General features: G+C 47.9%; 2 protein-coding genes across 4 annotated transcripts; one reads left to right on the top strand and one right to left on the bottom strand.

The window, feature by feature from the left end:
- Positions 1–514: 514 nt before the first annotated feature.
- Tap1 (transporter 1, ATP binding cassette subfamily B member) lies at positions 515–10,821 on the bottom strand. Of its 3 annotated transcripts, none has more exons than XM_051187245.1 (11): positions 10,181–10,821; positions 9,294–9,408; positions 9,078–9,208; positions 7,942–8,147; positions 7,234–7,431; positions 5,935–6,063; positions 5,592–5,780; positions 4,691–4,864; positions 4,336–4,498; positions 3,560–3,696; positions 515–1,134 (listed from the first exon to the last, which is right to left on the bottom strand). In XM_051187245.1, the coding sequence occupies exons 1-11, from the start codon at positions 10,704–10,706 to the stop codon at positions 925–927; spliced, it is 2,178 nt and encodes a 725-aa protein (XP_051043202.1). In that variant the 5' UTR covers positions 10,707–10,821; the 3' UTR covers positions 515–924. The 3 variants fall into 3 exon arrangements, with proteins under 3 accessions (XP_051043202.1, XP_051043203.1, XP_051043204.1); XM_051187246.1 differs by having other exon boundaries at positions 10,263–10,442; XM_051187247.1 differs by lacking the exon at positions 10,181–10,821 and adding an exon at positions 9,525–10,165.
- A 426-nt stretch (positions 10,822–11,247) lies between these two features.
- Positions 11,248–16,591, top strand: Psmb9 (proteasome 20S subunit beta 9). Its single transcript, XM_051187248.1, has 6 exons — positions 11,248–11,371; positions 12,863–12,930; positions 13,934–14,065; positions 14,589–14,718; positions 15,108–15,249; positions 15,995–16,591. The coding sequence occupies exons 1-6, from the start codon at positions 11,312–11,314 to the stop codon at positions 16,120–16,122; spliced, it is 660 nt and encodes a 219-aa protein (XP_051043205.1). The 5' UTR covers positions 11,248–11,311; the 3' UTR covers positions 16,123–16,591.
- The last annotated feature ends 11,181 nt before the right edge of the window (positions 16,592–27,772 follow it).

Below are 27,772 nucleotides of genomic sequence, written 5' to 3'. Positions count from 1 at the left end.
AGTCTCACCACCCTGAGAACCCGCCCTTCTGCCCTGGGCGCTCGCCATGCTCAGGTCCGAACTGAGCGTTCCTTCTTTGTGTCCTTCTAAACCTCGCCTCTCTTTGCAACTTGTGCGGACCTCATCTGCCCAGCAACTGCTGGCGTCACATTCACCTAGCCCTCTCTAAATGCAAGAGCTTTACTAGATAATCCTATCTGCTTCTATGAAGAGCGAGGTGAAAGGCTCTGAAAGGATCAGAGAGGATGGGGTGTGGCACCCTGGCTTCTCCACCTGCTGCAGGCCTTCCTCCCGCCTCAGCGAAGAAGAGCCAGGCTCTGCCATGCCTTGGGGTGCGTGGGGGACGGGGTGGTGCCTCCCGGTCCTGCTCAGCACCAGGAGTACGATGCTGAGTAAAATAAAAGAAGATGATAGGACCCAGTAGTAAAATAGAGTAGTGAAGAAGAGCTGTGCATGTGGAAGAGCCTTGGCTAACTCAGTGAGCCGTTTGTGGATGCAGAGAAATGGAGGAAGCCACAGTACAAAACACCAGTTTTATTATAAATACCAAGAGCCCACGGATTGTTGTCCATAAGCCAGCCTGTACCTTTGGTTAATTACAACCTGCTTCATTGTGAGAGTTGCTTCTCATCGGTTCCATTCCCAGCACCGCATAAGCCAGGTTTGTCGGTGCTGTGATACCAGAGCAACACCAGGAGGGTGGAGGCAAGAGAGTTCAAGGTCAGCCTGGGGTACCTGAAACCCACTCTAACTAAGGGGCTGGGGTGGGGATAACATTCACCGCAAAGTCCAGGCATTTCCTAGATGTTACATTTTATCTTGTGACCAACACTTGGTCAATGGGTGTGGCAATATCTTTGCTCCCAGGTTCTTCGCCACACAGAGCAGAAGATAGTGCAGGAGGACAGTAGGTCCAGAGGCCTGTCAGTCTGAAGGAGCCACAACAGCCTCCACCATGGCCCGGTAGCACCCTCCGCTCTTCTTCATGAGCTGCAGGTGGGTGCCCTGCTCGCAGACAGAGCCGTCTTTGAGAAACAGGATGTGGTGAGCCTGCTTCACCAGGCTGAGCTGCTGGGTGATTAGCAGCACAGTTGGAGAAGCCCGCCCTGGGTTCTCATACAGGAGCCGCTGGACCTGCACAAGCACAGACAGACCTTCAGGGCAGGGGCCTCTATACTTCCAGGGCTGGGATACACTTGTCACTGGCCAACAACCACGAGGGTGCTGATATTGCTGGTCTGAGTGCTTCTCTCCAAACCTCTGCTTTGTTAAGGCCTCTCCACAAGAGGTGGTACAAAGCATGAAATGGAGGGAACTGAGAACACGCGTCTACTCATAAGCATAAGCTGGGAATTTTTCATTTTTTAATTTTTCTTCTTTCATATAATGCATCCTGACTGCAGTCCCCCTCCCTCATCTCCTCCCAGCCCCTCCCTCTCCCCCATCCACTCCTCCTCTGTTTCCCTTCAGAAAAGGGCAGGCCTTTCAGGGACATCAACCAAACATGGCATATCAAGTTGCAATAAGACTAGCGTTCCCTTGCCCAGCCTTCATATGTGGGATTTTTTTTTCCATTCAAGAATATATATTAATTTATGTTCTGGGAATTTCACACATGTATATATTAATTTATGCTTTGAGATTTTCACACGCGTACAATGAAATATAATCCCCCCATTTCCCTCTTCTCCCCTCCCACAGGAAGCCCACACACACGTCCCCTTCCATACTACATACACATTCTTAATAACCCACTAATAAACTGAGACTCTTTATATTTAATCTGTGTGAGGATGTGTCCCTGTGATTGGTTTTAACGAAGAGCTGAATGATTATTAGCTAGGCAGAAAGAGGTTATGTGGGACTTCTGGGAACAGAAACCAGAGTCACCAGCAAAATGGTAGCTGAGCCATGTAGATGAAAAGATATGGGTTAATTTAAGTTATAAGAACTAGTTAGGAATAAGCCTAAGCTAAGGCCAAACTTTCATAATTAATAAGTCTCCGAGTCATTTTTTTTGTGATATGACAGCACAAAGAATAATTCGTCTACCAAGAGATGGCTCAGAAGTTAAGGCACTGGCTGCTCTTCCAAAGGACCCAGATTTGAGTCCCAGAACCCACACTGTGGTTCACAATCACCCATAACTCCAATTTCAGGGGATCCACCACCCTCTTCTGACTTTTGAGGGCACTGGGCACTCATGCAATGCACACACATATTCAGGGAAAATACTCATACACAATAAATAAATAAAATTCTCATACACATAAAATAAATATGATACTCATCATACACAAAATAAATGTTCATGCACACAAAATAAATAATATAAAAAGTAAAGAAAATGTAACTTAGTAACAAAGAACATGAGAATTCAGGCAGATGGCTTGGATTTGGATCCATTGCTCAATAGCTATGTGACTTTTAGAAGGTTAATCGACCTTTCTTAGTCTCTGCTTTGCCATCCTCAGACAGAGCAGAGCAAGGACTCCTGATGGAAAAATGAGTACAAAGGGCGGGATAGCATGTCTGTGGCACAGTGAGAGCTCAGCTCACATTGACACTGTTACAAGAGAGGCTCTTCTCCCTGGTTCTGAATGTCCTGGAGAAAATCGAATAAGAGCTGAGAATTCCAAAACTAGGTTTAAACAGTTACATTGATGGTGTAACTAAGTCAACAGAAACATGATCCCATGGGACTGAGACCTTAGGAAGGACGCAGCAGGCTATCCCTGCCCTCCAGAGGGAGCAGCAGGAAGATTTGCCATGGGTCTGTGTTGTGGAACATTATTTTAACAGGGCAAAGATGTGTTACATTTGTTTATGCTGTGGAATAGTATTAACTATTTGAAGGTGTGTTACTTTTGTTGATGCTGTATTTGTTTAACAATGTAAGGATGTGTTGTTTTTAATCATGTAAAGATGTGTTGTATTTGTTTCACCTTGTCTGCCTAAGGCACCCAATTGGTCTAATAAAAAAGCTGGACAGCCAATAGCTAGGCAGAAGAGGAATAGACAGGGTGGCAAGTAGGAAAGAATAAATAGCAGGCAGAATCTAGGCTTGAAAAAAGAAAAAAGAGAAGGGCAGATAGTGTTGGCGCACGCCTTTACTCCCAGCACTAGGTAGACAGAGGCAGGCAGATCTCTGTAAGTTTGAGACCAGCCTGATCTACAGAGTGAGTTCCAGAACAGGCTCCAAAGCCATAGAGAAACCCTGTCTTGAAAAGAAAGGGGGGAAAGAGAGAGAGAGAGGAAGAGGAGGAGGAGGAGAGAATGAGGGAGAAAGAAAGGGCCAGTCAGGCAGACACAGAAGAAACAGGTAAAGTAGGATATACAGAAAGAAAAAATGAACAGCCCTGAGGCAAAGAGAAACAGGTTGTGTAAGTTAAAAGACCTGGCCAGAAACAAGTCTAAGCCAGGCTGAGCATTCAAAAGTAATAAGTATCCTTGTCACAATTTGGCAGCTGGGTGGCAGCCAAAAAAGGAAAGCTGGTATGGCCTTCAAACCGAGTTTTAGAGCAAGATGGTCTCAGAACACAGATGACAAGAGGCTCACCCGTAGCTGGTTGTTGGCGTCCAGAGCACTGGTGGCATCATCCAAGATAAGCAGGCGTGGCTTTCTAATCAAAGCTCGGGCCAAGGCCACTGCCTGTCGCTGACCCCCTGACAGCTGGTTCCCAGTCTCACCCACCTCTGCAGAGAGAAGAGACCAGCTGAGATGTAGACAGGTGTACACACACACACACACACACACACACGTGCACACACACACATGCACGCACGCACGCATGCGCGCGCGCACACACACAGAGACTCTGATTCTCACTCACATACACACTCTGACTCTCCCCCCTCCCCCCCTCACACACACACACACACACACACACACGCACAGAGACTCTGATTCTCACTCACATACACACTCTGACTCTCCCCCCTCCCCCCTCTCCCCTCTCTCTCACACATACACACGCACACATGCACACACGCGTGCACACACACGCACACACGCGCACACACATGCACTCATGCACGCACGCATGCGCGCGCGCGCACACACACACACACACACACACAGAGAGACTCTGATTCTCACTCACATACACACTCTGACTCTCCCCCCTCCCCCCCCCCCCCCTCTCTCTCTCTCTCTCACACACACACACACACACACACCAGAGGCAGCTGGAATGGAGGCCCTGGGAGGATGGGTGGAGCTCTGAGGATGTTCACACAAAAACAAGAGTTTCACCTATGAACTGAAATCCAAAGGACAGGAGGAATTGACCAACAAAGGCAAGATTATCGGAGTCTGGGTCAAGATGGCAATACCTGTGTCATAGCCCTGAGGAAGTCCAGAGATGAAATCATGGGCTCCAGACTCCTTGGCCACAGCTGTGATTTCCTCCATGGTTGGATTTCGGATAAGGCCATAGGCAATATTTTCTCGAAAACTTCTTCCAAATAGCAGCGGCTCTTGTAGCACCGCGGCCACCTAAGGTAAAATGTGAAGAGCCACAGGCAGGAAACACAGGAGTGTTTTGGTTTAGGGTCTGCAGACCCACAAGCAAGTGGGCACATACAGCCAGTCATGTGTCTTGCACACAGCCCCCACTCTGTCCTTGATTGCCTGCACCCCCCCAACCTTCTGGCTTGATCTCCCCCCCCCCACTTCCTCCTTGCTCACCTGAGTGTGCAGGTAGTGGTGATCATACTGGACCAGGGGCTGTCCGTCCAGCAGCAGCTGCCCCCCCGTGGGCTGGTACAGATTCTGCAGCAGGGCAGCCACAGTGCTCTTCCCTGACCCATTGGGTCCCACTAATGCTGTCACCTTTCCAGGATGCAGCGTGAACGTCAGCCCCTAGAGGCCAGAGAAGCACATGGCAAAGGCTTCTTTAGCCTGGAGACTGTCACTGGATAACATGACATATTACCCAAGAGGGAAAATGAGAACATACACAGTAGTCCCTGGTCTCTGTATGCATGGACTTCTGGGCTCACAGCACCGAAGGACAAGAGAGAGAGGCTGGGGCTAAGGAAGGAATGAGCAAGAAGCATTACTGGGAAGTAAAACTGGAAGGTGAACAAAGGCTAAGCATTCCCTCCAGGAAGCAGAAGCCACAACTGCAACACAAATGGCAGCTGGAGTCACATGTGGCTGTGCCAACTCCTTTCTTATAGGAGCCTTCTCTTAAAATTGTTTGTTTATTTATTTATTTATTTTCATATGTGTGACTATTTTCCCAGCATGTATGTGTCTGTGCCTTGTGGCCACAGAAGTCAAAAGAGGTTGTAGGATTCTCCCTGGGACTAGAGCAGATTGTTGTGAGTCACCCTTTGCATGCTGGGAACTGAACTGGGGTCCTCTGCAAGATGGCTCTTAGCCACTGAGCCATCACTCCAGCCTCAGAAGCCACCTCTCCTTGAAGACTTTGTCATTGGAAAACCAAGCCCGTGCTTGGGTTGGGATGAGATATAAACACATGGTTGTTATCAAAGCTTTTGAGGGTTAGGAAGGACCTGGGCTGTCGGTAAGAGGATGGAAGGGGTGAAGCTGGGAGGTGGGATTCAGGATGGGAAGGGCATACCTGAAGCACCTGGACATCTGGATGGTTCGGATAGGCAAAGGAGACGTCTTGGTACTCAACAAGACCTTCCATGTTTAAGGGCTCCAAAGAGCCACTGAGTGGAGAGCAAGGACTCCGGTCCAGGTATTCAAATATTTTCTTTGAGGAGCCCACAGCCTTCTGCATCCAAGGATAGCTGGAGAGCAGAGCCTGCATAGTAGAGTGGGGTGGGTGGGACCAGGACGGACCAGATTTCTTGACAGCCTTCAGTGATGTGAAGAGGTAGCAAATCGCACAGCAGCACAGACAGCCAATAGCAATCAGGGACATCCGAGGCACTGCGGGGGGGGGGGGGGGAGCTCACCTCAACAGCACTGGTGAACTGCAGCTGGTAGAGAACGAAGGAGACAAGGTCCCCACTGCTCACAGCCCCTCTGACCACCAGCTGCCCGCCAATGTACAGGATTCCCACCTTCAGCAGCATTCCCGAGATCTACAAGGAAACCATGTGATACAATAGACTGGAATCATCACAAGAAAAGTCCATTCTCACAGACACGTAAGACAGGGAGAAAGGAGGGATCAAGGATCAGACTTGAACAACAGCTCAGGGGGCCACCATGTCCTACAGTTGCAGGCAGTACTGATCATCTGGAAAAGCAGTCTGTGCTCTTTTTTTCTTTTGTTTTTTCGAGACAGGGTCTCTCCGTGTAGCTCTGGCTGTCCTGTAACTCACTGTCCTCAAACTCACAGAGATCCACCTCCCAAGTGCTGGGATTAAAGGCATGTGCTCTTAACAGCTGAGCGGTCAGATAGTTCTCACTTGAATGAAGAGCCTCTGTAAAGCAGTCTCCCCCATCCCCACTCCCAAGGGACAGAGAGCCAACAGGGTTTATTATCCCTTTCTTGTTGCCGTTTTGCTTTTTCTATTTACTTTTTGAAACCTACATTTATTTATTTTTTTTTATGAGAGTGGATGCTATGGTGTACTTTGTGGGAGTCAGGGGACAACTTTCAGGGGTCAATTATGTCCTTCCATCCTGTGGGTTCCAGAGATGGAACTCAGGTCATCAGGCTTGGTAGCAGGCATCTTTACCTCCTGAGCCCTCACTCCCTACATCGCAGCCTATGATGCCTAGGAACTCACAGCAATCCTCCTGCCTCGGCCTGAGTACCGGGATTACAGATGTGAACCAACACACCAGTTTTCACTCTCACTTTTCAAAACAGGAAAACAGCCTGAGCAAAAGGTAATGTGTACATGGTTACAGAGCTGGTTGACGGCAGGATTGAGCCAGGAACCTCTAGTCGCTAGCTTTTAGTTATCTCTATGCCATTATTACAGATGCCCCTGGACACTGGCCTCGGGCTCCCCACTAGCTCACCCGCACAGTGCCAGCTTGAAGCACACACGGTGCAGGAATGTGTGGCTTTCTGAGCGGCAAAAGAAAGACCAGGAGCTCAGAGAGTGGTGTCTCACTAGTGCATAGGTTGAGTGGACTTTGTGTTCCTCTGTGGAAGGTGCTTCCCAGCATCAAAAAGCATGGAGGGAATTAAGGACAGAGAGCAGAGTGACTGAAAACCCCGAGCCACTCCTTCCCACTGGAGGAGGAACAGAAACAGGGTTGGGACAAAGGAGTGGACATTCATTCCCAGGACTTACACTCATGGTCCAGACTTCAACTACATAGGCCAAGGCCCCCTTCTTGTTGAGTATCTTCATTTCCTCCAGTTTCTGCCTAAACTTCTGGGCCTCTCCCTCCTCGTTGGCAAAGCTCCGCACTGTAGGCATTGCTGACAGGGCCTCAATGGCCACCTGCGTGGACTTCGCTAGAGACTCCTGCACCTTCATTTCCAGTGACTGTGGGGAGACAGGGTGTGCAAATGAGAAAGAATGCCAATACCTAGGTTACCTATGTGGAGATCAAAGTCAAGAGCCAGAGGGGCAGAGGGAAGAGGAAGGTCTAAAGCAACACTTCTAGGTAGAAGATATGCAGAGGAAACTAATTCAGTTTCTATAAGATTGATCTTTATTTTTACATCTGTGTGTGCATCATATGTATCTAAGTGGCCATGGAGACCAGAAGAGAACATCAGACTATAGATCATTGTGGACTGCCTGGTGTGGGTGCTGGGGAACCAAACTCGGGTCCCCTCTGGAGAAGCAGCTAGTACCCTTGACCCTGAACTGCCTCTCCAACCTGGGATGTGATTCATAAGGGTAGATTGTGGCCAGAAGTTAGATGAGAAGGCAGAGAACATGGCTGTGGATACAGAGCAGTGTGGGGCCAGAGGCAACAGGGACAGGGGCTCAGGATGCTGGAGAAGCAGTGGAAAGTCGAGCCCAAAGCGGTGTACCCTGAGAACGTACCTGGTACACTTTTCCCAGCTTCTGAGGTAGAAGAAAAAGCAGGGGCAGGGTGGCCAGGGTGACCAGAGTGAGGTACAGTGACCCCCAAAACATGAACGCCAGGAGACACAGGCCTCTCACCAGGTACCACATCAGTAGGTTCAACTTGTCACTAATAGACTCACACACTTTGGATGTGTCCTCGGTTACCCGAGATGTGATAGAACCTGCCACATTGAGGACAAGAGAGACAGTGAGTTCACAGAGACAAGGGATGCTAACAGATAACGGGGTGCCATGGTGGGCATGTCAGCATAGCATCCTGAGGAGGCTGCAGCTAGCAGGGGTAGGAGCTTGGGTAGGTGTGGGAACTTCAATGCAGGGACAGATAAAGGAAAGCTCTGGCAGACTTGTGTTGGCCTATAAAGAAGTTGATGTAGCTGGGTGTGGTGGCACACACCTTTAATCCCAACACTCTGGGGGTGGGGAGCAGAGGCAGTCAAGGCCAGCCTGCTCTACACAGTGAGGCCAGCAAAGACTACATGGTGAATTTCTAGTTCCCTGAACGCTTCCGGCTTCTCAAAGATCACGTATATACTGTGTCCTGCCAGTGGTCATTCCGTAGACATAGAGAGAAGCAAGGCTGTGGCCAAGAAAACAGAGACCCTGGGGTCAGGGTCTAACCTGCCTATGCAGGTCTCTTTTTAAATGAGGCAATTGAACATCACAGTTTGAAGTTTCTATCTATGGGAAATTGTGAAAGCAAACACCGTTTTTCTTAGTAAAGAGGACAAAGTTTTGCTCCGCGAGGCTTGGAAGGTTGCTCAGCTGGTAGAGCTTTTGCCTAACATGCAGGAAGCCCTGGGTTTTAAGACAGGGTCTCAAAAAAAGCGTAGCCTAGGCTGGCCACATATTGGCTATGTGGATGAATGACTTTGAACTTCAACCTCTATCCTCTGCCTCCATCTCCCAACCACTGGGATTGCCACACCCTATTTATATGATGCTGGGGGTTGAACCTAGGCATCTGTGTACATATTTATAAAGGGGGGCAGTCAAGAGTGTGTATGGGGGTATATGTATATTATTAAATGTATTTTGTATAATTGTATACAAAATTATACAATATGAATATTATGAAAAAGGTTATGAGAAACCTGCTGGGTTCTGCAGGAAAAACCCTGTCTCCTGGTGAAGAACAGCCCGAAACACCTCTCCATGTGCACGGCTGTGCATGTGGCCCATGGTGATTTTGTAGATGCCATCGCCAGCAAACTCCAGCACTGTACTAGAGAGTTGGAGAGATGGATGGAGGGTCAGAGTCTCAGCATCCAGTCCCCTCCACTCTGGGGTCCCATTCCCATCCTCCACACCTGGCTATGGTGAGAATGGACATGAGCCAGATGTTTCGAGTGAAGCTAGGAGCTGTCTTGTCCTGAAGAATCCAATCAGTGATGCGGCCGGTGAAAAACGGAATGGCCATTTCCCCTGGAGAGGGGGGGAGGATATCTCAGCCACAAATGTTATGAGAACACCACTTATGATCCCCCCCCCACTCCTCTCCCTTCACCACTGTCCAGAAAGTGGGAGCTGAGCTCACTGACCCAAGCTTGCTCAGGTACATCAAACTTTTCAAGGACTAATTAAGAAAGATGGTGGGTCCAAGGGGCTGTTGGTGGAGCATGCCTTTAATCCCAGCACTCAGGAGGCAAAGGCAGGTGAATCTCTGTGAGTTCAAGGCCAGCCTGGTCTACAGAACGAGTTCCAGGTCAGGCTCCAAAGCTACACAGACCCTGTCTCGAAAACCCAAATAAATAAGTAAATAAATAAATAAAATGCTTTTAAGAAAGAGGGAGGTTAGCAGGGCTTACACAGCATGGCTTTAATCCCAGTACTTCCAGGCAGAGGCAGGCAGATCTCTCTGGGTTTGAGGCCAGCCTGGGCCATTTAGTAAGTTATAGAACAGCCAGAGCTACATAGAAAGACCCCGTCTCAAAGGGAAAGAGAGGAGAGATGGCGGTGTGGAGAGAAACCATGACCCTAGAACTGTGCGGTGAAGCTCTGCTCCCAGGAAGACCCTGTCCCCAGCACCCTTGTAAGAGCTCCCACTCAGACCAGGGGCCTTCCCTTTCCGCCTAAGTTGCCTCCTTAGGCTCGGAGACTTCCTGGGAGCACTTCATTTATCTTTCTTTCTGCCTGTTACCGGAATCCTGCTGTCCCCCGTGGCCTACCCTTTCTCCCTGAGCCCCCCCCCCCTTACCGAGACAGGAGAGGATCAAGAGAAACAGAACCAGGTGGAGGCGACGCCTCTCCGAACCCAGGAAACCTAGTAGCCGAAGCACCACGTCTCCAGCGCCCCTGCGGCCGCTGGGCGCCCAGAGGCTCCCCAGTTTGTGCCATAGGGCGGCTGCGGGCAGTGCTGCCACATAACTGAGAACGAACGCGTCGAGGCGACTGCCCCAGTGCAGTACTCTGACGTTGTCACCCTTCCCGAGTGCTCCCCAGGAGGCCAGCTCTCGGAAAGAGGCAAGTCCCGGCTGGGCTAAACCCAGCGCTGCTGTCAGCGGCTGCAAAGCGGTCATCCATCCATGGGCTCCCGTGGTGAACCCGAGGATCCCGCGGACCCCCATCCCCAGGATGGCCCAGCGACTCAGGCCCACCGCCCAGATCCGGAGCAGCGGCATCCCCGGAACCAGCAAGGAGAAGAATCCCGGGAGTCCGGGCCGCAGCAGCAGCCAGTCGGCAAGCAGCAGCAGCGCTGCCGCCAGCCAGAGTAGGGCAGCCATCGAGCGCGCTGTCCAGGGTCTGGTCTCAGCCTGAGACTCTCGGTGTCCCGTTGCCCAGGAGTCTCCGTGGGAGGGAAGACCGGCAGGCCTGGCGGCGTGCGCGGAAAGTCCCGGGCATCTGCTGAAACTAGTGGCGCTGGCCAGAAGTGCAGGCGTTTAGCGGAAGGAGAAACCGAAAGCTAATCTGCAACCTAATCGCTAGACACGCCCCCTTCTGAGACCGGCGTGCCCAGGCTGGCCTGCTCCGGCTGTCCTGGAGGCTGCCGCTGAGGTTAGATCTGAAGTTCTGGCTAGCAGCCCTGGCTGGCATCCCGTTTTACTCCATCATCTTGTTCTCCTCTGGTTTCCCAGACTTCTTCCCATGCTTGCAAGAATTTTCCCATCCCAGGCCCCAGCCCAGCTTCAGGGCGGGACCCTCAGTCGTCACTTGTCTCTGGGCAGATTTGCCCTGATCAGGTTAGCTCAGAGCGCCAAGTGCCCAGTAGAACTGCCCGCCCCTTGCGAGGTGATGATGGGGCGGGACCGCAGGCTGAAAGCTGAGAGCGCCATGCGCGGCTGGCGATTGGAAAGCCTAGCTCTGCTCTGTTAAGCTCTGCTCTGTTAGGATGTTGCGGACAGCAGCACCTACCACCGGGTTGTTCCGGACAGGAGAAGTCCACACAGGGGTAATGGGTCTGGGGGTGAAAGTCAGCGGGTGGGGTGACCACAGAACCCTCAAGCCCTGGGAAGTGAACCAGGAGACTGAGGCTTAGGAAGCCTATGACACCCAGCGGTTCGCTCCACAGTGGACGTAGGGTATCCCTGTAGGGTATCCCGTGTGATGCCCGGAGGTCTGTGGAGGGACCCGCATGCGAAGCTGGTGGGAAGGTGCGTACTTTGGCTGGAGCTGGAAGCTTCTAAGGGAAGTTGCTACAAAGCGCTTTCGCTTTCACTCTGGTCTGCACAGTGGGGGCTACTGGTAAAATAAAGTGAGGGGCTTGGGGCCCCTGCGAAGAGGTGCTAAGAAAGTGTCCTGGGTGAAGGTTATATGAAAGCTAGTTGAGAAGGACCTACACATCAAACAGCTCTTTGCTTAATCTGGCCCGGGACAGCCTCCACCCTGAGAGAGGACATGCTCTCTGGGGTTGGGAGTGGGCGCAGGGGATGACCCACTGGCTCAGGTGCTGCCCTGCCCTGCTCCCCCTTCCCATTCCCATGCTTGCAGGAGAACTTTGCCCCACCTAGGAGCTGGGGAGGAGATGGGAGCTGGTTTCTGCTCTCTGGAAGCCACCAACCACACTCCTAGCATGGTTTGGGAGAGCAGCCACTAGAATGGAGTGGCCATTTCTGGCCTTTGGTTTGTGATCAGTACATCAGAAAGCAGACTCGGGGGCAGGGTCCCCGGAGATCAGGGTGAGGTTTGGAGTGGCCTGAAAGGTTGGGGAAATCTCCCCTGGCTGCCATGGAGCAGTGGAAAGTAGAACTCTAATCAATCAAGGGTTCAAAGTGAGACCTGTGTGAGCTTGGAAAACTCAATCTTGTCTGTCCATTTTCTCGGGTCTCTAAGGTTCCTTTTAGCTCAAGGGTGTGGGGGAGGAAGTAGATATGTCTTCATCCTTGTCACCATCCAGTAATTCTCTTCTTGACCTGCTGCTCTCCAGCAGCCCCTTCCCTCCTGCAGAGAAGCCCCTTAGATGAGACTTCTGCTGTCCTGCCTGGGCTCCTGGCCATGTTAGCCACTGACCTCTTCTGTGTTCCTTGTTCAGTGGCCCTGAGAACTCGCCCCTGATTAAGGGTGCAAGTAGGAGCTTTGGACCAAGAAGGACCTTGCCTTGTGTCACAGTAATTCACCTAAGCAGTGTGGACAGTCCCATCTCTAGGCCTCCTTCTCCTGACCTGCTCTTCCTCTCAGATAGATTACTTCTACCTCTCAGAACCCATCCTTGCTTCTCTTCTCCCAGGGAAGCTGGGGCTTTGGGAGTTGTTTCCCTATGCTCCACCACAGCCAAACTGTGCCGTCCCCATGCGGCCAGATAGAACAGCACAAAAACAGGGGGAAACTCTGGCCTGAAGGACTGTGTGACCTTTAGTCAGTCACCTGGCACCATTTCATCTTCCTTAGGATGAAGGGCCAGGGCACTTCTTGCTCTGACATTTCTTGCTCTGTGTCTCTGCAGACAACCATCATGGCGGTGGAGTTTGATGGGGGTGTCGTGGTGGGTTCTGATTCCAGGGTGTCCGCAGGGTGAGTATCATTAAAGAGATATGTATTGAGAAGGAAGCTGGTGGCCCCAAGTGCACATTTTCCACTTCTGAACAGTATGGTAACTGTCAGGGAAATGGAACTGTGTGCTTTTCAGAAAGCTATCATAGTGCAGTGCTTGGACCTCTGAGTTCATAGGTAAGGATCTGTAAGTCTGAATGTTTTGTAGCTTGGTGGTAAAGAAATCGTGTCTCCAAAGGACATGGGTAGGTTTTAGAGGGACTATGCTGTCTGCACTTAGGATAAAAATGGTTTTGTCAAGCAGGTATCTCAATTATTTGCCACAGTTGCATTTGCTTGGTCTCCCCTCCTGGCCATTTTCCTCCCACACAGTGAGCCTGTAGGATGAACTTACTGCTGCTTATGCCATGTTCTGTAAACTACCATAGCCCTCAAGGTGATTAACAGCAAAGGAAAGTCAGTAAGAAGCATATTTTTCTCTTTATTTTGTACAGGATTTCTCTATGTAGCTCTGGCTGTCCTGGAACTCACTCTGTAGAACAGGCTGGCCTCAAACTCAGAGATCCTCCTGGCCTTTCAAATGCTGGAATTAAAGGTGTGAACCTCCACCACCTGGCTCAGAGGCACATTTTTTTTTTTTTTTTTTTTTTTTTTTTTGAGGCACATTTTTCTTAACTAGGTGCTCTTTTTCTTGTTTTGATATAAAATATTAGTCTTTAAAAGTCTAAATTTGGAGAGTGTAATGCCTAAAACAGAGTCTTCTGTAGCCCAGGTTGGCCTCAAACTTGATGTAGCTAAACTGGCCTTGAACTCCTAATCCTCCAGCCTGCTCCTGTATGCTGTGCTGGGCTTTGTGCCTTCCAGGTAGGAACTATGCCCCCTGGGCCACATCCCCAGCCCAGTTAGCACGGTGAGTTACTTAGATGAGATAATGTCTTTCTGCGTTTTCTACTTTAACCCAAGCATTGCAAGCCTCACTATTCTCTTGTCAGACCAACTTGAATGTTTGGCTCCTTCCCAACAGAGAAGCTGTGGTGAACCGAGTGTTTGACAAACTTTCTCCTCTACACCAGCGCATCTACTGTGCCCTCTCCGGTTCAGCTGCTGATGCCCAAGCCATAGCTGACATGGCCGCCTACCAGCTGGAGCTGCATGGGTACATAGCCCCAGGGCCTGACTGCCCTCCCAGTAAAACTCCTCAGCTGTGTGACTTTGCCAGCTTTGAACTTGCACTGGGATATCTGGAGGCCGGTGCCCTGCTTCTGAGAAGAGATAGTCAGAGCAATGACTCTGCCTCCCCTATGGAGGCTTAGAAAGCTCACATCCTTGCCCTGATACAGGAAATCAGGAAGAAGATGGTGATTTGGCCCACTCCTAATATCAGGCAGTTGCCATATGAGAAACCAAGGTCATTGGGACGGAAGCAAGGCTTATCTGCTTTTACCCTGAAGGGCAGGGCCCTTAGAGTCAAAGGAGGGATTTATCAATAGGAGCGGGAAGGTGGGGCGGAGAAAGAGAGGGTGAACAGCTGAAGGCCTCTATCACTGGTGGTGTGGGACCCCGGCTCCCTTGGTGCAAGTGTGATTGGCAGAGAGGGTGATGGTGTAAGGGTGGGCCTTAGAACATGGTGCTGACCCTTAGAACATGGTGCTGATCCTTACTCCCAACATCCTCTTCAGGTTGGAACTGGAGGAGCTGCCCCTTGTTCTAGCTGCTGCAAACGTGGTAAGGAATATCACCTACAAGTACCGAGAAGACTTGTCAGCGCATCTCATGGTGGCTGGTTGGGACCAACGTGAGGGGGGCCAGGTGAGTGCGTCCCTTCCTGGTCTCAGAGTTCCCCACTTCTCTCTTCAGAGACATGGAAGTCGTATGTCATTCTGGCAATATGGTCTAAAGACAGTTCCTCTAAAAAGCACACTACAGGCCAGGCGTGGTGACACACGCATTCAGTCCTGGCACTTGGGAGGCAGGGGCACTTGGACCCCTGTGAGTTTGAAGAACCTGACGTAGATAGCATTCCAGGACAGCCAGGGCTACACACTGAGACCCTGTTTCAACATATAAATAAATTAATTAATAAATAGATTCGTGCTGAGGGCTGGATTGTTGGGGTCCCAGGTCTTCATGTTTGCTCGTCTCCATGGAGGAAATTGTGAGGTGGTCCTGGACTCTGACCTGCAGGAACCTCTTTCTAGGTGTATGGAACCATGGGAGGAATGCTGATCCGACAGCCCTTTTCCATCGGTGGTTCTGGCAGTACCTACATTTACGGTTATGTGGACTCTACCTATAAAGCAGGCATGACCCCTGAGGAGTGCAGGCGCTTCACCACGAACGGTAACTGACCAAGGGAGTGGTGGCCAGGGAGGGTTTATGGGTACAGAAAGAAAGTAGATTGTGAAGAATCATAAAAAGCATACATGGGTGGCCATCTCATGTCCAAGGTTTTAAACAGTATTTACTTAATTTTGTATATGTACATAAGTGTGTATGTGAGTATGTCTGTGTGTGGGTTTGTGCATGTGTCTATGGAGGCCAGAAGTTGGTCCCCTGGAACTGGAGTTGTAAGTGGTTGTGAGCCACCTGATGTGAGTGCTGGGAACCAAACTCGGGTCTTCTGTAAGAACAATAGTTGCTCTTAGCCACTGAGCCATCTCCCCAACCTCACCCTGAAAAACTGGGAAATGTTTTGGAGAGAAAGGGAGTAAGACAATGCTAAAAGAGATGGAGTTCTGGGGCAGTAGGGATGAATCCGGGTAAATCAAGTAAGGGTATAATATCACTGCGGGAACCAGCGATATGCTGGGCTAGCACTGCCCCGTGCTCCAAGCCACCTCACGTGAACTTGATTGCTCAACATTCAAAGATTTGGACAATGTGTTAATCTGTAGGTAGCCTAAAGCAGAGCATGGTGGGGACATTTACAGTAGGGACTCGGGTGATGCTGTTTACTGAACATTTCTGAAGATGCCTCTGTAGGATGAGTTTTGAGGGAGAGGTGGCATATGATTGGAAAGCAAAGGGAAAAGATGTTAAAGCTAAGCCATTTTCTGCTCCTCTCTCCAATGCAAACCCTCTGCAGCCATCACTCTGGCCATGAACCGTGACGGCTCTAGTGGGGGAGTCATCTACCTGGTCACCATCACAGCCACTGGTGTGGACCATCGAGTAATCCTGGGAGATGAGCTGCCAAAGTTCTATGATGAGTGACTTGTCCCCAGGCTCCCCTGTCATAGAACCAGCACTGGTGTCGAAATGGGCGTCAGAAGGAACTGTGGGGAGAAGAGCTTCCTTCCCAACCCAGACATCAGTGCGCCCTTCTCATTCCTTTCTTAAAAATAAACTTTATTATTAAAAAACACTTGCAAATAAAAATAAATAAAACATAAATAAATAAGTAAATTTCAAAGAAATGAAAACATCCAACACCAAAAGTAACCAGATCCAAAGCCTTCAGAACTCAATGAACTTCTATGCAGTGAAGAGTTGGGAGTCAATACAGGAGCTGTGATGCTTCCATTAAATTTCATACCTTATCATTCTTTCATTCTTTATCTCTAAACTAAAACATCTTCCCCAGAGAAAGGAGGCCTCAGACACCAGAAGAAAAAGCCTCATATATGAGAGGTTACTGTGTACAAAAAAAAAAAAATAAATAAATAAGATTTATTTACTCTTATTGTATGTGTATGTGTGTTAATTTTTTTTCTTCATGAATATGTGTAGATCCCTGCAGAGGTCAGAAGGGCATTGGAAACCCTGGAACTGGAGTTTAATTATGAGCTGCCATGTGGATACTGGGAACTGAACCTGGGTCCTCTGCAAGAATAGCCAAGTACTTAGCCACTGAGCCATCTCTCCAGCCCCTGCATGGTTTTTTAAATACTGTAGACCAAGTGCCAAGGAGATGGCTCAGTCAGTAAAGGACTGGATGTGCCCAAAAGCCTGAGACAAGATCCCCCACACACACATACACACACAGAAGCCAGGCATGGTGGCACCTGCCTGGGACCTCACTTCTGGGGGGGCAGACACAGACCCATGGAACTCAATGGCCAACCAAATCAATAAGTTCCAGGTTCAGTGAGACCCTGTCTCAAAAGGTAAGGTGGACAGGGACTGAGGAAGTCACCTGCTCTTGACCTCTGGCCTCCACATGCATACAAGATAAATATTTTTTTTCAAATAATGCAAACCATAAAAGTTTCTGCATGACCTCTGGGTGCAGCTCAGAGGTAAAGCTCACAAAAGGAAGGTAAATAAGATTTCACTGTTGGTCTCACAGATGAGGGTACAGAATCATTGTCCTTTGACAGGCAGCTGTCATGGGTCTCCTAGAAACACATATTAAACACAGCTGCCAGTTCCCACCTTTGCATGTCCTGAGGCCATGCCAACCACCCGCTTCATTCTGCTGCAGTCAAATGAAATCCCCATGACCATGAGGTGGTTTGCATCTCCAGTACTCAGTGCTGTTTTTCTAATAAACAACTAAGTGAACAAGCATATTAAACTGAATCATGAGTAAGACTGAAGGCTGAGCACACAGAATCAAGGTACTCTGAATGGTCCTGTGCTGCTGGAAGGGAGTACTTGTGGTTGGGTATCTAAAATCACAATGCCTGGAGTTGCTTTGTTGAAATTGAAATGAAAGCTTAAGAGCCTCTCTCCCATGATGGCCACTGAGAACTCTGGGCAGGATTCAGAAAGCAAGAACTGAAAGTGGACAGTGAGCAGAGTCAGAACTCCCAGCCTTCCCTGAACTCAGCCACACTGCATGGTTGTTGCTCCGTGGCAGCCAGGAGGGAGGTCTCCCTAGAGAGAGGAACTGAGAAAGGACTGCAAGCAGGACAGTATGGGGACTCCCCAAGCTCAGTTAGCCTTGAGCCCTCAAGCCTGTGACATGCCTGAACCAGCACCACACAGACCCCTAGAAACAAACAAATATAAATGTGTTCAAACTGGAAGGCTTTCTTTTGTTGCTAGCGATCCAATAGCTATCATTACATCCTTCATTCCAAGAGTTTGAAACATCTACCAGAAGCAGACAGTTTAAAAAGCAACCGAGACAAAACGATAATAAGGGTAAGAAACACAAAGAAAGCCAAGGTGGAATCAAATAGATAGCTGGGCAGTGGTGGTTCACGCCCTCCATCACTCGGGAGGCAGAGGCAGGTGGATCTCTGTGAGTTCAAGGACAGCCTGGTCTATCGCGGTTTAATAAGGATCAGGATAAACAATCAGGCCGAACAGATGTTTATTTAGGGAGAAATAACTCACAACATAAGACAGGTGAACACCAACAGGTTCCTGCTTCCAAGAATTCCTCTGGATGTTATCCTATCCCTGTGCAGCAGGCAAGAGAGCACTCTCCAGCACCTCCTCTGACCTAGTTCCCCAGGTCACTTCCGTCCCTGGCTCCACCCCCCAATGGGTGTGGTCAATGCCACCAAAGGAGACAAAATGAATATCCCCCTACACTGGTCTACTAAATGAGTTCCAGGATAACTAGGGCTGTTATGTAGAAAAACCCTGCCTCAAAAAACAGTCAAGCAAACAACAAATACACAACATAAATGTCAAGAAATAATATGACCAGCCAGATGATTCAGTGGGTAAAGGTGCTTGCTGCCAAACCTGACTACCCAAGTTCTGTCCCCTGGACCCACATGGTCAAAGGAAAATGCCAACTGCTTGAAGTTGTCCTCTGACCTCAGGGCACACATGCATCCTGCAAAATAAATAAATAAATAGTGTTGAACTGGCTTTTCACTGGTTGGCAGATCCATGTAAAATACTGAATAATTTTGAAAGGCAGTTGTTAACCACTGGCAACTTGATGTTAGCTGCAGTGGAAATGCCCATACTGTGGAAGTCAAAAACATTACCAGTTGGGACTTTTTGGGTTCTCAAAGGGCTAATTTGACAGGACACATATTTGTCACAAGCTATCAACAGGCAACAGTTGATGCTGAGTCACAAGGCAGTGGAAGAGAAGAAAGAAGACTAATAAAATTCTGTCTTTAAATCTCCACCCCAAATACAAAAAGCTATATTCAACTTTTAAAGCCACGTGGGACAGGGACTGAGTGGTTTACATGTCCCTAGTCAATTTCAGAGAGCCAGATAGATGCCTGAAAACTGTGCTCTGTAACACACTAAGTGAAAGACACTTAGAACATGGCAACAAAATGATGCATCACATCCTCATGCTTTGGAAACTAACAAATACTGGTAACAGATATTTAAGACAAAACCACAAATGAAATAACCCATTGGGAACTGTCTTGTAAAAATGTTACATATTGAAAATGTTACTTGTGACCAATCCCAGCACCAGAGGGGCAGAGCAGGCAGATCTCTGTAAGTTCAAGGCTGATCAGGAATAGACTATGAGATCCTGTCTTCAAAGGGAAAAATAAGTCACATGTCCAGGAAAGCACAGGCTGTGGATAAGAAGTGAAGCCATGTCTATAGAAAGGAGGCAATGGAAGGAGCAATGTGATCAAAGTACATTTCATACTTGTCCTAGTTAGGGTGACTATGGCTGTAATGAAGCACCATGACCAAAGCAACCTGTGGAGGAAGGGGCCATCTGGCTCACACTTCCCCATCACTGTTCATCATCCAAGGAAGTCAGGACAGGAACTCACACAGGGCAGGAACCTGGAGGCAGAAGCTGATGCAGAAACCATGGAGGAGTAAGGTTTACTGACTCTGACCTCTGCACATGCACCAAACCATGCACGGTGTGTGGGCTAGCACATACATGCACATATACATGCACACACACACACACACACACACACACACACACACACACACACACACTGTTGTCATGAATGCAAGTAAAATAATTTTAAGAGAAAATACATTTTTTATTGTAACAAGAAAAATTAGAAGTAAATGACCTAAAAATTCTCAAAAGTCTGAGAAAAATCTGGGGCTAGTGATGCATGTCTTTAATCCCAGCACTTGGGAGGCAGAGGCAGGTGGATCTCTATGAGTTCATGGCTAGCTTGGTCTGCATAGTAAGTTCCAGGCTAGCCAAGGCTACATAGTCAGACCTTGTCTCATAAAATAAAGCAAACACCCGGGAAAGGTGCTGATTTGATGGCTCTGCAGTTAAAAGTCTTCTAGCTCTAGCAGAGGACTCTGGTTTGGTCTCAGCACCCAAATGGTGGCTCATAACCATCTGTGACTCTAGTTCAGGGGGACCTGCAATCTCTTTGACCTCCTGAGGCACTGCACACATATACTTACAGGTGAACATATACTTACTGGCAAAACACTCATCCACATAAAATGAATAAATCATTTTTAAAAGGATCACATACTGCTCTCACCAAGAGAGCTCAGTTGCCAGGACCACACCAGGAAGCTCACAGCTGCTTCTAATGCCAGCCCTTTACCAGATCTGTTGTCTTTACATTGTGAAGTAGACCCAGTGAGGGGTTTCATCTACTCTGGGCCTTTGTGCATGGTTGCAACTAGGCCTCTGTTGTTTCTGCCATGGCCCTCAGCTTGGCTTGAGCCTTCAGGTCTCCTAGCCTTCATGACAGACTTTATTGCTGCCAAGACTTTAAAGAAACCTTTGAAAAGACTTTTCCCATGATCTTGCACAAGTCCATTTCATTCCAGTGGGAACTGGCCAAGATTTAAAAAAAAAAAAAAAAAAAAAAAAAAAAAAACTTCCAAATGACCTTGCAAAGCAAAACCATCTCAGGACAAGGCAGGGAAGAGGAGGAGCTATGCCAAAGCCAAACATTTCCAGCATTTTTATATGTTAGCCCGGCAACTTTAGTTTAGGATACAATGAGTTCTGTGCTCAATTTGTTTCTCCTTAATTTTAAGATTTATTTTATTTTAAATTATGTGTACATTTGTTTCTTCATATGAGTGCAGATGGCTGCAAAATCCAGAAGAGGATTTTTATACAGTCCAGGGCCCCATCCCAGGGAATGGTGTCACCCACTGTGGACAGATTGTCCTGGTTTAATTAATCTTCTCAAAATAACCACCAGGCATGCCTAGAGGACTGTCTCCCAGATAATGCTAGCTCTCTCTCATCAAGCTGACAATTCACCCACCTTCATATCAAGATCTAGGTCATTACCTAAATAAGTGGACATCAAAGCCCGAGCAAATTGAGCCCAGATTAGCTATCACGTGGCTCTGATGAAACTGACTACAGGATAAACATTAGGTAAAGGGAAGAAATTAACTGAGTGTTACCTCCTAGAGTGGATCATAGCTTGGGTGAGACAGAAACCATGCCAGTGTTGCATAATCGGGATGAACTTTTTTGTCCCAAATGTTGGCTGCTCTGATTGCCCTGGGAAGCACACAGAGGACAAGGAACAAGAGTGAAATTTTTCATCTGAACTCGGCGTGAATGAAAAGTTTCTATGTTCATCTTTTATTAAAAGACTCACTTTTATTTGTGTTCCTGGTGTGATCAGAAGAGGGTGCCAGGTCTCCTGGAGCTACAGTAACATGCAGTTGTGAGCCACCCAACGTGAGTGCTCAGAACCAAACCTGGGTCCTCACCTGTGTCCTCTGAAGAAGCAGTGTGTGCCTGCAACTGCTGAACTGCCTCTGTGGCCCCCTTCACAGACATCCTACAGGGCAGTTGCTGTCCTAAATCCAGTGCAGATGTGCAGGAGGACAGGTCTTCTGCCAGCCACTGAGGGCTGTGAAGCTGCAGAGCCAGTGACTGGATGACTCCACAGTGGCTCTGACAACCATGAGTCACCAAGCCCTGGAGAGAAAGAGACCGCCATGTCATGGCTAGGATGTGGCATTGAGAGATGATTGTCTCATAAGCAGTTATACTCATTAGCCCCTAATAAATGGGCTAATCCACTGATGAACTCACAATTTCATCATTATTGGAAAGTAGGAGATGGGTCTTATCAGAGAGAGTAGATCATGCTTTGGAGGGGCTCTTCTTCCCCACATCCTTCCCATTTATCTTTTCCTCCTGGCTGTCATGATGGGAGCAGTTTTGCCTTACTATGTTTTCCATACCATGATGCCCAGCCTCACCTCATGCCAAGAGCCATGGTTGGACTTAAGCTGGAACCTCTCAAACTATGAGCTGAAAAAAAACCTATTCTCCCTCTGTTTATATTGGACACTTCCCCCACAGAGCAGAAATCCAATGCACCCTGATGTTAGTTGCTGCTATGTAACCATGATGTCCAAACAGCGTCTTAATATGGCATGCTTTTGCCACTGAGCACTTTGGGGACATTCTAGTGTAGAGCAATTGCTAGATAAGATGGCATCCATTTTAACCATCCAGGATGAGACGACAATATGATGGCTATGCAGGATAAGTGTTCCAGTTCTTAAAATATACATGGCAAAGTATTTAGGGGTGAAATGTCAGACTGACCAACTCACAGGTTGCTGACAAATAGTTTCACAAAATAGTTGCTTAGTGGTAAATGGGTAAATAAAATGTTACTTATTCAATAGTGTGGAGGAAATGGAAGTAACTGTATGACAACACATGGGTGAATCTCATAGAAATGACACATTCACAGTAGGACCTCTAGTAGGCACACACCTCTAGTCCCCCAGCACTCAGGAGGCAGAGGCAGGTGAAGCTCTGAGTTTGAGGCCAACCTGGTCTTCAGAGTGAGGTCAGAGTTTCACAGGGAAACCCTATATTGAAAAACCAAAAGGAAGGAAGGAAGGAAGGAAGGAAGGAAGGAAGGAAGGAAGGAAGGAAGGGAGAAAGAAAGCTCCCACTATACTTTCCCACAACCTATCTGTGCTAGCAAACCATTCCAAAACTTAGTAGTTAGAACAAAAGCAGCCATTTTTACTGATGTGTTGAGCTGTGAGTCACCTTGGTTCTAAGAGCCACTGACATATCCCATGAAGCCACGAAGCAAAGTTCTCATTCATTGACAGTTGCCACCTCAAGGTGTCTGGGCTATGGACACTGATTTATTACATTGTTTCAGATGTGGAGATGTCAGGGTGCTGTGGAATTCCCCTGCTTCATAAGTCTCACCTTCTTAGAAATGTAAAAAAAAAAAAAAACTCGATTCCCCCTCCATACCTTTTCTGAAGTTGGGGCACAAATGCAGGAACTGAGTCCTGTCTATGCACCTGACACTTCAACTCGAAAGAGCAACATAAGGAAGAGAGATCCACACTGTTGCTCATTTCTCCAGCAAAGGGCAGTGGGAACAGAAGCAGGGGCTGGTTTGGGGGGAAGCAGAAGTATCAGGGGAGTTCCTGGTGCAGAAGTGGCCCATCAGGTGGGGTCAGACATCTCGGCACTGAAGCCAGTTCCTCCCCACAGGACAAACAGAGACAGGGTGCAGATGGGTGAGGAGCAAGGGGGAAGGGATGCCATCTACCGGGTCATGTGTGGTTCCAATATTTCCCTTTACCCAAACAAGAAGAGCCTCCCATACATTTCTCCACATTTCCTTCGAAAGCCAAACCCAGCCAGGCCTGGGGGTGCACACCTGCAAACACAGCGGGCAGAGACAAAGGCAGGAAGAGTAGAACTGTGAGGCCAGCCTAGGCTCTCTCAAATGAAGCAAGATGGAGCACAGAGGCGGAAGAAGGAGGGAGGGAGGAAGAATGGAGAGGTGAGCAGGACTAGAGGGGCCGGCAGTTTAGACAACACATTGCACCTATCGTGGACCAGAGTTCGGTTCCAACACCTTCGCTATGAAACTCAAAGCCTGTAACTCCAGCTCCAGAGGGTCTGATGCCCTCCTCTGGCCTCTGTGGTCACTGCGTTCACACGTGCCCATGTGCGCGCGCACGCGCGCGCGCGCGCGCGCACACACACCCACCCACCCACACACACACACACAGAGAGAAGCACACAAATAAAAATAAAATTGAAGCCAGGAGGTCGATGGTGTCGCGTGCTTTTAATCCCAGCACTCAAGAGGCAGAGGCAGGTGGATCTCTGTGAATTCAAGGCCAGCCTGGTCTACAAAACAAAGCTACACAGAGAAACCCTGTCTTGAAAAAAATCAATAAAAATAAATAAATAAATAAAATCGAGTCTCTAAAAGTATATTTCTCAAAAGTTTTCAGTTCAGCTTCATACATTGTAGTTTTAGTGAAATGGCCCCCACAGGCTCATATATTTTAATGTTTTGTCTCCAGTTGGAGGAGCTGTTTGGGAAAGATTGGGAAGTGTGGCCTTGGAAGAGGATTGTTACTGGGGGTAACACTGAGATTTCAAAAGCCCAAGCTATTCCCAGTTAGCTCTCCCCACCTCACCTCTGCCTTCTGCTTGTGAATCAGCTGTGAGCTCTCAGCTATTGTTCAGCACCACGCACGCCCGCACGCCCGCACGCCCGCCCGCCCACCCTCCTGCCTGCCCGCCTGCCTGCCCGCCTGCCACAATCCCTGCTAGGACTCACCCTCTCAATAAACTCTTTCTTCCAGAAGGTGTTTTGGTCACAGAGCTTTGCCACAGCAATTGAAAAGTAATTAAGATGTGTATTCATTATTTCTTTTATCTGCTTTGTTTTAAGATTCAGACAAAGTGAGGCATGGTGACATATACCTGTAATCTTAGAATTTGGGAGAGTAAAGCAGGGAGATCTTGAGTTCAAGACTAGCCTGGGTGCCAAGACATGATGGCATACACTTTTAATCCCAGCACTCAGGAAGCAGAGGCAGGTTGAGCTCTGTGAATTCAAGGCCAGCCTGTTCTACAAAAGTAAACCCCAGAATATCCAGGACTTCAGAGAGAGTCTGTTTCAAAAACTAAAAAAAAAAAAAAAACAAAAAAAAAAAACCTGTGATGGGAGATGTCATTCTGTAAATATGTTTCTCTTATTGGTTGATGAATAAAGCACTGTTGGCCAATAGGAAAGGAGATAGGAGGGACAAGGAGACAAGGAGGAAAGAGGAAGTAGTAGGGAGGAGTCAGCATGTAGAGACTGGGAAGAGCAGAGGCTAGCCCCACTCTCCGGTAAGATGAGACCACATGGAAATACTTAGATTAGTAGAAATGGGTTAATACCTAAGACAGAGCTAGCCGATATGAAACAAGTAACTGGCCAACAGAATTATATCAAATACAGTGTCTCTGTGTGTTAATTGGGGCTGGTGTGGCAATGGGACCAGACCTCGAAAAACCTTACTCCTAACAAACCTGGGCCAAAAATAATCTAACAAAAGAAAATATGTTTACAAGAATTTTTAAGGACTTTTAAATTTTACAGGTATGTGTTTTGTGTTTTCCCTGCATGTGTGTGCACTGTGTGTGCGTGTGTGTAATATATATTCATGGTGTGTGTGTGTGTGTGTGTGTGTGTGTGTGTGTGTGTGTGGTGTCTGGTGCTCAGAGAGGCCAGAAGAGGGTTTGGATTCCTGGGACAGGAATTACAGACAGTTGTTTATAAGGGGTTTGTGTGGACAATGGGAACCTAACCTGGGTCCTCTGCAGAATCAGCCATCACTCAAACCTCTCTAGAGAATTTTTAAGTCCTCTGTTACAGCTTGACAGGTTGCAATGTCCCCTTAGTTGGGTAAATTTCTTCTAGCAATTTTATTCTCTATAAAAATCAAGGGTACAGAATACCTGGTGGGCTCAATCCCACAGAGCCAGGAGGGGCCCTTCTCTGTCATTTCTCTCAAAGGTCCCAGTTTTTACTGGGCGACCACAGCAGAGGCCTTTGGTGCTAAGAAAGCAGAAAGTGTCATCTGTGACCAGAGTAGAGGAGCCACCCACTTATGACTGTTTCACCAAGACCTGCCTGTCATCGCTCTGAATTAAGAATGCATCTTAGACAGTGATGCTTCAGCAAATGTCCACCATCTTCTGTCATAGAGCACACATTTTCATTTCTACTGATCAACAAGGCTTTTTATTGTTATTATTATTATGTTTTCTCAAGACAAGGTTCCTCTGTGTAGCCCTGGCTGTCCTAGAATTCACTTTGTAGGCCAGACTGGCCTCAAACTCAGAGATCCACCTGCCTCTGCTTCTCAACTGCTAGGATTAAAGGTGTAGCCCACCACAGTCAGGCAACAAAGCTTTTTAAATCTAGAAAGTAAGTCTTCCTCAAAATGAACTTATTGATAATCAGATACAAAATAAGAATAAAAGTGTAGACTAACCTGTCATGAAAACATATGCAGTCAGTAAAACACCAGTAATATTCCGCCCAGAGAAACATTGCCAAGTGTCCTAGTTTGGTTTCTGTTGCTATGATGAGTATCATAATCAAAAACAAGTTGGGGAGGGAAGGGTCGATGTGGTTTACATGCCCGTTCACAGTTCACAATTGGTCACATGGGGCAGGAGCTGAAGCAGAGGCTACGGGGCGGACACAGCTCATTACCCATGGTTCACTCAGTTTGCCTTCCCACACAACCCAGGCCCACCTGCCCAGGGTGGCACCTGCTGGAAAATGGCACCTGCCGAGGTGTGGCACCGCCCACAATGGTCTATTCCCTCCCACACCAATCATCAGGAAAGGAAATGCCCACAGGCCAATCTGATGGAGACATTTCTCAGTAGAGGGTCCCATTTCCAGATGACCCTAGCTGTGTCACGTTAGCAAAAACCTAACCTACACACCAAGCAAGATGTGTACTCCTGTTTTGCCTTTTGTTTTTCAGTTTTTCCCACACTGTAAATTTGATACTAGAATTGCTCTTACACCAAGAATGGCGAGTACCTGATTGGTCCAGTCTGAGCCATGGAAGAATCGGCCTTTGGCGCCACCTAAAGGACAAATGGGTATTGACTGCCTGATGAGAAATTGGGGAGTGTGAAGAGATAACTTGATGCTTTTATTATCCTGAATCCAAAGTATGAAGCTGAAAACGGCCACAGCTAAAGGAAGTTTCAAAGGAAACTGGTCTCTTTTATAAGTGAACATTAGCCATTGTTAGAACTTCTGCACCTCATGTCAAGCGGTTGGAAGCATCCTAAACTCCCAGACGGGTAGTGAAAATGTGGTACTTACACAAGATGGAACATTATTTAGCTGTGAGACAATGAAATGATCAAATGTTCAGGAAAATACCTGGTCCTGGAAAGTACATGAAGCATTGTTACCCAAAGCCAAAGGGGGAAAAGCATGCATTCTTCATTATATGCAGCTCCTAGTGGATAACATATAAGTGTGTTGTGCAAGCAAGAAGGGTGGCATTAGGCCATGAGGAAAGATGGAGTCATGGAAGAGAATAGAAAGCTGTTTTTCCCTAGTTTCAACTGTACTTTGTGTGTGTGTGTGTGTGTGTGTGTGTGTGTGTGTGTGTGTGTGTGTGTTTGGTAAATGCATAAAAACTAGCTTTGGCTTTGGTAGATTTTGTAGTGGATAATTGCTTAAAATGCAATTTACATTGCAGGTGTAAACCCTGTGCAATCAGCATAGCCATTGTAACTGTGCTCGCCAAGATGGATAGCTTGGGAGCAGGCAAGTGTTTGATTTTTTTTATTTTCAAGTTAATCACAATAATTATTTTAAGAGAGAAAATGTTTGCTATCTCAAATTCTAGATTTCATGATGCCCTTGGCCTCCTACCTCTCTAGCTTCAGCCCCTCAAGTACTACACTTGCTGGGTACACCTGTAATCTAAATTCAAGAGAGTGTGTGAGCAGCACAAGTATGAACAGCACGAGTGTGGAGTCTTCCAGACATGAGCCTACAGTGAACTACTCAGGCCAGCATGCCAGCCCCCACGTGTTTTCTTAAAGTATAGTTTCACCTGTGTGTTGACATCCATGTGACACCAAAATTCTAATTTACCAAGTCCTTGAGTTTTTCCCTCTCACTTCAAAGGAAATAAGAGATTTTTTTTCTGAGTCAGATAAAAGTAGCTGGCCATGGTCCAGGAACACCAACTCCGTTTG

This window comes from Phodopus roborovskii, unplaced genomic scaffold (genome assembly GCF_943737965.1).
Source record: "Phodopus roborovskii unplaced genomic scaffold, PHOROB, whole genome shotgun sequence".
Taxonomy (NCBI): Eukaryota; Metazoa; Chordata; class Mammalia; order Rodentia; family Cricetidae; genus Phodopus; species Phodopus roborovskii.
This window is presented reverse-complemented; position numbering and strand designations above follow the sequence as displayed.